This window comes from Echinops telfairi, unplaced genomic scaffold (assembly GCF_000313985.2).
Source record: "Echinops telfairi isolate 266 unplaced genomic scaffold, ASM31398v2 ScPeMD7_32;HRSCAF=126, whole genome shotgun sequence".
Taxonomy (NCBI): Eukaryota; Metazoa; Chordata; class Mammalia; order Afrosoricida; family Tenrecidae; genus Echinops; species Echinops telfairi.
In genome coordinates, this window is record NW_022103929.1 from 162,258 (window position 1) to 170,967 (window position 8,710).

At 43.4% G+C, this 8,710-nt stretch overlaps 1 protein-coding gene across 4 annotated transcripts in view; it reads right to left on the reverse strand.

Annotated features, from left to right (window-relative positions):
• The window catches only part of RABEPK (Rab9 effector protein with kelch motifs), a 34,117-nt gene that overhangs the window by 14,835 nt on the left and 10,572 nt on the right, over positions 1–8,710 (reverse strand). For all 4 annotated transcript variants that reach the window (XM_045290169.1, XM_045290170.1, XM_004716449.2 and 1 more), the window contains exons 3-6: positions 6,321–6,446; positions 5,015–5,067; positions 4,233–4,297; positions 455–612 (exon numbers count right to left, since the gene is read on the reverse strand). In XM_045290169.1, the coding sequence (XP_045146104.1) occupies positions 455–612; positions 4,233–4,285 (211 nt within the window). In that variant the 5' untranslated portion in view covers positions 4,286–4,297; positions 5,015–5,067; positions 6,321–6,446. The remainder of the gene's footprint in view (positions 1–454; positions 613–4,232; positions 4,298–5,014; positions 5,068–6,320; positions 6,447–8,710) is intronic.

Sequence of the window (8,710 nt, forward strand, 5' to 3'; positions counted from 1 at the left end):
TAGATTTGTATTTTAGATAGCACCCTTCTGCGGAGGGTGGAAATGGACTCTACTAGAGGAAAGAGAAAGACCAGAGAGGAGGCTATGGAAGTCTAATTAACAGCTAGTGGTGACTTGGCCTTTGGAAATGGAGAGACATGGATGAAGGTAACAGATATTTAGGACTTAATGATTAATTCCATGCACGGACAAAGGAGGTGGGGAAATCATCAATATCTCCCTGAAAATCATTCATTCATGTTTGATGAGTGAATGGCTGGGTGACTAGCCCTCCATACAGAGTCTATCCCCCTAATCAAGGAGGTACTTGTGGGGTGAATATGTTCCAGGAGGTCAGCTGAGACTTTAGGGACCTGTCAGAGATGTTCATGCTGCCTAGGAGTGTTCTTGTCATGGCTGGTGGCACAAAGCTCTGCTCTGGTCAGAGGTCAAGCTCTACCATTCCCAGTCTTACCTAGATCCATGGCATGCACATCTGAAAAGCTTCTGTTTGGATTTGCTCCTCCAACAATGAAGACCTTCCCTCTCTTAGCATCACCAACTGAGGGTAAATATGAGCAGCTGTGGCCAACCCGAGCACAAGGGCTGTCTCCTGGAGGTGTCAAAGTGTACCTGCCAAAAGGAAGATGGACTCAGGAGGTCTGAGAGTAGACCAAATGCACCAGTGTGTTCTTTCTATTCCTCTCGAGATCCACTGAGCTGAAGGATCTTATTCAGACACAGACACTTAATTATCTGTACAGAATTTTCAGTTGTTCAATATTGTCACTACTTTCATCACACAGTAATCTAGTTGGCTTGGATTGGGCTGGTGATTGTCACCATTTCTTAAGTGAGGAAACTAAGACCCGCAAATGTTCAATGATATGTCTAGGAACAGGATGGTGGCTACAAATGTGTTTTATGAATCAAACAATTCAAGTTGCTGAGCTGAGACTTGAATTAGGTTTGTTTGATTCACGAAACACATTTGTAACCACTATCTTGTTCCTAGACATATGTGTAGGAACATGTGTAATGTTTTGGTAAACACTTCCAATCTTTCTGAACCTTATTGCATTTCTACAATGAGGACGGCAATACTCTTATCTCAAATCCAAAACAAACAAACAAAATCTCCCAAACTCCCTGCCCTTTAGTTGATTCCAACTCATAATGACCTTATCAGACACAGTTAAACTGCCTCTGTAGGTTTCTACTTTATAAAGTAGAACGCGTCATCTTTCTCCTTTGGAGCAGTTGGTATTTTCAAACCACTGACCTTGTAGTAAGCAGCTCAGTATGCCGCCCACTATGCCAAAAGGGACTATAAAGTCTAAGCCAGATAGTAGTGCAACAAAGGACTAAGTGCTAACTGGCGCTTTCTATATAGCCATATACTGGAACCTACAGCCCCAAGCCCTGTCAATAGCCAGAGATGCTTCCCCTTTATCATGAAATACTTTCTTGAATTTATTGATTTCAAAAGCTTTTCCAGATTACTCACAAAGCTCAATATGATGGATGGAAAAGCTAGGACTTTGAACAATAAAATACAGCATCTATTTATTCTACTCTCTGAAGTTATTCTGCTTGCTGATTGAGAGAGCTTCCTGATGGGAAAAGAAAATTCCTTAGCCATTTATCACGCATGTCTTATTTGACCTCTCTGGTATTTAGCAGCTAGGAGTCTAAATTAACTTAATGGCAGTAAGTTTTGTTTCGGTTTTGTGTATTTTTTGCTCCCCCGACCTCTCCCCCATTCCTATTTCTTTCTTCTCACCTGGCTTCCCCACATCTGTTTTGTTCTCTACCCACCTTTCTACCTGCTCTGCTGGTTTCCTTCTCTAATTCCTTTCCTAGCCTCCTCCTGACTCTCAGCATGCTTAGGATTCTCTTCTCTTTGGATCTACTAATCTATACTGAAGCTTCAATGACAACTCTTTCATGATCAAGTTTACTGACATTGAAGGCTTCATTTACTAATCATGGATATATTCATCAGTGATTCCCAATTCTTTATTTCTTGTCCAGCTCTCTCTTCTAATTATCTAAATTCACAGATCTGGTGGCCACCTGAATAATTGTTAACAATGCACCAAGTATGTTGCTAATTATAATTAATCTACACGAGACCCCTTTGAGGAAAGAACTATTATTATTTTTTTTTGGAAAGAACTATTATTATTGAATTAAACTACTGAGAAATTGGAGCTTAGAAAGGTTAAATAACTTGACCAAGAGTACAGAGCCATCTAGATACAAAGCAATAATGTCCCTGCCTTCATGACCTTATAGACTTATTAGGAAGAGAGATATTACACAGATAACTCAACAAAACTTACTTTATTTTACTCATGCTATCAAGCAGGGCAAGATACCCATAGTATGAGAACACATCATAGGGGATCTTACTCTGTAAGGACTGGTGAGGAAATGAAGGGTGGTCAGGGAAGGTTTCCTGAAGAATCCCCATTTGACTCAGATCTGAAGCGTGAATTAAAGTTAGCTATGCAAATAGAGGGGTGAGATAACGGAAAGACTAGTTCTGGGAGAGAGATCAGTGTTACAGTGCAAGGGATGGCTTCTATGTGGCCTTTCTCATCATGGTCTTATAATTCCCACCAAATGATTAGGTGAAGCTCACTGCCATTCAGTTGATTCCAACTCATGGTGGTGACCCCACAGAATAAAACAGAACTGCTCCTAAATGTTTCCAATATTATCGATCTTTATAGAAGGACATTTCATCTTTCTCCTGCAGTGGCCAATCTTGCAGTTAGCATCCCAATTGGTTATCCCAAAATATAACCAAGGGTCTAACAACTGAGTGGGACAGCACAAAGCAGGTACTTCTGGACCACCAAAGAGATTGGACAGCTTGCTAGTAATTCAAAGGCTCATGGCACCTTTGTGGGGGTGAAATAATGCAAATTAGGCATATGAAATCCCTCAATAAAGTGATTGATTAGTTTTACCATTGCCGAGGCTTAAAAGAGAGTCAATGTCAGTGCAGAAAAGGGACTGCACTACAGCCAGGAATTAAGAGCTAGGAGTTGAACGTGTCCCTTTGATCTGGAATCCCTGCCCTGAGAACCTCCTGAATCCAGGAGACAGACAGAGTATGAAAGAAGAGAACAGCGGCAAAGAAACAGCAGCAGCAGAACTAGAAGACTGACATGAGATGGTGCAATGAGGCGATGAGTGACAGTTGGGGTAAGGACCCAGAGTGATAGAGCCAAGTGCTTTGGAACAGGAAGCTCACTGGTAGGTTCAAATGCCCTGGCCATTTAGCTTTGGTACCAAAGGTAACACTTGTCAGAACCAGGCAGAGGCTAGGCAGACTCAAGAAGCCAAAGGGGGTGAGGGCCCAAAGGCCAGGAAGAGTTCTCTTTATGGGCATGTTTGAGAAGGTGTATAGACTAGAAAACTAGATCTTGAGTAGTTTCTGGTCCTGAATTGCAACCTGTCACTTCTCTAGCAAATCCAAACCCAGCAGAGGAGGACAAAGGGAGGGAGGGAGGGAGGGAGAGGAGCTATGTCTAATCTTGTCCTCAGAGGAATCAGCCTTGAATTGTTAGTGCTGATAATGATTCTCTGACACCCCAGTGAAGTTGGAGGAGGAGGGCAGATGACTGGGGGTGAGGGGGACCTCACTTCATTTTCACAAACACAGTGACCCCCTCAGTGGGACTGTGAAAGATGTGCTAAAGGAATAGAAAGAGAACAAAGAACAAGTAAGAACATTTGAGGTTGGAAAGATAGGCAGGAATAGATTGATAGATTGTGCAGGGCCCAGTGGGTCACTTTATGGAGTTTGGCTTTATTCTAAGATCAACGCAGAGACATGAAAAGATTTTAAGGTAGGGCAAGTCATGGTCAGATTTATGCTGGGTACAGAGTGAGAATGAACGCAGGGCAAACAGAAGAGAGGTTCTCCTCCAAGATCCCATGAAAACACTGCCTGCTTTCCATAGCCTTCCATGACAGTGACAGTGCTGGAGCGGAGGATGCCAGATGGTCAGTGCTTTCCTCTTCCTGGTAAATGGATTTTAACAAAATCAACATCTGCTCGGTAATAATTATTGCCCTACTATCTTTCCTCCAAGGACCTTCTTAGGACAGTTTGAGTCTCATTACCAGAAACTGCAGACTGTTTCATCTCTGCCTTTTGTTGATTAAATATGTTAGTAAACTTCTTATAAATGAGAAAAACTCAGGGGTTTTTGCATCCATCTCCTTTCTTTACAAACCATGTTGCTTTCCTAGGCTTGTCTCCAGGTTCCAAGACAGGCAACAGCTGCATTGTGTCCTATGCCTAAGAGAGAAAAGAATTCTGTAGCCATTCATCTTTCTCCTAAAACAAAGAACAAACCAGGCCACTTCCCTTCTGTAAACCTTTCCTGTTGAATATATCAGTTTCAATTGACTCAGCATCCCAACACAACTATAGGACATAATTTTTCGTTGGGGGGGGGGATGGTGGGATGGTGGTGATAAAGTTTTGTGATTCTCATGGGGGACTAGCACCTATCAGAATTAAGTTTTCAGAGCTTACAAGATGGTTACCAAGGGATTAAAAGTTTTAAAAGGCCGAGAAATACTGAACTTTAGAATCCTGGCCTCAGCAAGGCATTTGAGGCTTTCTGGTCTCCACCTTCTTTCCCAGATAACACCCCCATCATCTTTGGCTATATTATATTAGGCTGGGTACTGCTCCTCTAACAGCAGGCCTTTCATAATCTGTGAGCTGTTTCCCCTATCTGCAATCTCCATTCCCTCCTTGTCAACCTCCAAAACCCCCAAAAAGGAACAAATCCACTGCTGTCAAGCTGATTCTGACTCATAGTTATCCTGTAGGATAGAGTAAACTGCTCCATGAAATTTCGGTGAACGTAAGTCTTTAGGAGAAGAGGCACCCTCATCGTTCTCGCCCAAAGAGACTGACTGGGTTTGAACTGCAGACCTTGAAATCAGCAGTCCACAAGCCCTTAGGCCCTCAGTTTCAAATGTCCCCTCCTCAGTGAAGCCTCACCTGATTTGCTTTCTGCTTCTTCTTCTTCTTCTTCTTCAGGGCTCTGAAGGGATCTGTGAAGCAATCATCATTGCAGGGATCACTCTGCATGTCATATCTATTTTCAGTCTCTAGAGGGGATGCTAAACTACTGTCCACTAGCCTAAATTCCAAGAGAGGTGGGCCTGTCAGAGTCTTGGAACCACCTATCTCTAGAACCTATCAAAGGGCCAGGTATAGTGTAGAAGTGAAAGGTGAATGAATGAAGAAATGGAATTAACAGACAGATAGATGAATATATCTGACCTGCAGCCTATGCTACTGAGGTCTTCCAAGCCAAGCTCAGCCTGGTGAGTTTCTGTGGGTGGAAATTTCTCCCAGCCCACCCACTTCTAGGTCCTTCCCCGCCTGGCAGCTCTTGGGGGAAAGAGGCAGAGTCGGGAGAGAACAAGCGGATTCTTTCCAGTCAATGTGACCAGGGCCGAGGCGAAGGACTTCTTTCCAGGCCCTTCCACTCAGCCTAGGCCACCCACCCCTGTCGAGGATCACATGAGACACCCGTTCTCCATGCTTACCTGTGGCATCTTGCGTTAGCCCTGGGCCCAGGCTCTGCCCTCTAGTGGGGTTGGGGGTTGGGATTGTGGACCTGCATGCCTCTGTCCCAGGCCGGCAGTGGTCCCAGGCCAACCACTCCCCTCTCCTTTTGCTCCTCCCCTCTGTCCCACCCCCAGAACAAAGTCCTGGTCTCAAAGGGGGCAGGGAAAAGTCCTTACGCGTCTGGGGTATCTGTCAGGCTGTGCCTTTATGTAGAACCAAAAACAACATCAACAAACCACTTGGCAGTCCCAGAAGTACTCGCTTCAAGCGGAGTACATAAACTAGGGCTACTTGGAAACGGCTTACAAGCGAGATGCCCGTGGGTGAGCGTCTACTGAGGTGACCCAAATGATTTTAGGACTTGGACTATTGTAAAAATGGCGACAACTGGAGTCTGAAGGATAAAATTCAGCGTTTTCCTAGGTGAGAAATCGTTTTCCGTAGTCCTTAGGTTAGGGGTCAATTCCAGCTTTAGGCTACTGAGCTAGCCAACTCATTCTATAAAAACCATACTGGAGCACCTCTGACCAGAACAAACGTGATCCCAGCCTTCCGTAGATTACAGTCTGATGAGACTATATTAAACAAACACACATACATAGCCTCCAAATAAGTTATAAAAAGTGCAAGAAATAAAAAATTCATCAATAAGTTACATATCTCTATGTTTCAATGTCCTTTTGTACATGGCAAGAAGTAAATTTATCTCACAGAGTGTGGCCAGACATACCTGAAATGATGTAGGGTGCTCAGCCCGGATGCAGTTGGCCCTCTGCCACCGTAAGACTATCGCTTGCTATGCGTTCATTTGCAGAATGTCTGGCAAGTTCATGATCATCAGTTTCCTTGGGCTTTCCTGAAAACAAACAGGTGGTTCACCTATGAGTTTTAGAGACACTGATGAGATCTGAGACCAGCTCCTGTGTCCTAGGACATAGAGGGAAAACCAACAGCTGAAGGTGGACGCCACAGGAGCTCCTGGAGTACAAAGCTGAAATGAAGTCTCTAGTGAGACAGACACCCTCGGACACAAACCCTCAAAACATCTGTTGTGGCCAAGTCGATTCGGACTCACAGTGACCCCAGAGGACGGAACAGAGATACCCTCAGAGGGTCTCCAAGGCTGTAATCTTTGCGGAAGCCGACTGCCTTATCTTTCCCGCACAGCCCAGGGCTGCTGGGCTTGCACCAATCACCTTTAAATTAGCAGCTGAGTGTTTCCTCACTGCTCCATCAGGTGTACTGGAGCTCAAATCCAGGCTCCAGCACTAAGTATTGAATTCAGTGACTTTTGACAAGTTCCTTACTCTCTCGGAGTCTGAGTTTTCTCATTGATGGGAACATCCCCTTTAACTGCCTGCCAAAGAGTTGACGAGTATTCCGTCTGTCATTGTGGTCTCGTCCAGGAAAGAAAACCAAAGCCAGGCTGGCTCTGCCATATGTCCATGTGCAATGTGCATCCAGAAGGATATTTTTCTCAAAGTGCAGAATGCTCTGATACCCCCTGTGCTTTCTGACTAGATCTACTTCAAGATGCTGTGCTGAAGTTACGCCTAAAGAAGAAAAATTGGAAGGGGTCTGGGGGGCACATAGGAACCAACTTTCATTGTGGGACCTATGCTGTCAGCCTAACAATCACATTTGAGGGGTGGAAACTAGGTCCAATGAAGTGAAAATGGATTACCCTTGTTAAGTGGCAGAACCAGAAGCCCATATCTTCAGCAATGGGCAAGGAAGCAAGCTCAACACAATGTCTCCGTGCCATGTCACCTGATGTAACTATCACCTGTTGCAAAGGCTCACCCAACAGTCTTACGGATGCTTATTTTCTCTCCTTTCTGGGGAGTATGTCAGGAATGACGTTTGCTCAACAAAGTAAGTTGGTAGGAGGGAGCGTCTTGCTTTCAGTTTTGTAAAGTGAAGACTCATCTATTTTAACTAGACAGGTTCACTAGCAGCTGTCATTACTATTCTGTTTGCAGACCAGACAAGATCGCTTTCCTTTGAAGCAATCTACAGCCTAGAAAGAATGCTCATGTCCATCTCTCTCCTTGTCCGGAGATTGAGAGATGAAAAGTGGATTTCCAGCTTTCCAACGAGGACTGTCATAAAAATAAAGTCATTAAATAATAGCATCAAAATTTCTTCACTTGAAAATTTTTCTGCAAGATACTCTGAGCTCGTATTCCCGCTCCTAAAGTCTTAAATGTTACCTCACCTGAAAGACAATGATGTCTGCCAAATATTCAGCTCTAACACTCAAAGTGTACTTATTCAGTGCTAGACACTGTTTTAAGCACATAAAACTCTACTAACCCTCAGTCTAAGTCTCTTCATAAGAGGGAGATTGTATTATCACCTCCCTAAAGAAGTTGGGAAAAGTAAAGCACAAAGAGTATAAATAGGTTGCCCTAAATCATACACCTACTAAGTGGTAGAGTCAGGATTTGAAGAACACAGATCATCTGGTGCTGGAGTTTGTACACTTTACTATATTGGCAACCTGAAATTGGCCTACTTTTACGCCATTAAAAAATGCACAGTATTCCTCCTTTCCATTTTTTAGTACTAATCATAATTTTCTCTTTTTTTTTTTCATCGGACAGGGCAACCCATGACAAAACTATAATAATTTATGAATTATGAAGGGCTCATGAGGGAGGGGGCAGTAGGGAGGGAGAGGGAAAATGAGCAGCCGATATTAAGGGCTAAAGTAAAAGGCAAATGTTTTGAGAATGACGAGGACAACAAATGCACACATGTGCCTGACACAATGGATGGATGTATGGATCGTGATAAGAATTGTATGAGCCCCCAATAAAATGATTTTTTTAAAAAGCATTGTAGGCATGAAAAAAAGAAAAAGACAATGAAATATCATTATAGTATCATAATCATTTCAATGAACCTAATTACTAATGAGTCTTACATTTTTTCTGGTCTTCATTTTTATGTTCTTATTTGTATTTTTGTTTTGTTTTCTTTTTTGTGAGTCAGTGAGAGAGAGAATGAGTGAGAGAGTGAGTGAGTGAGAATGTATGAGTGAGTCGGTGAGTCAGTGAGTGATAGAGAGTGAGTGAGTGAGTCAGTGAGTGAGAGTGAGTGAGTGAGTGAGAGTGA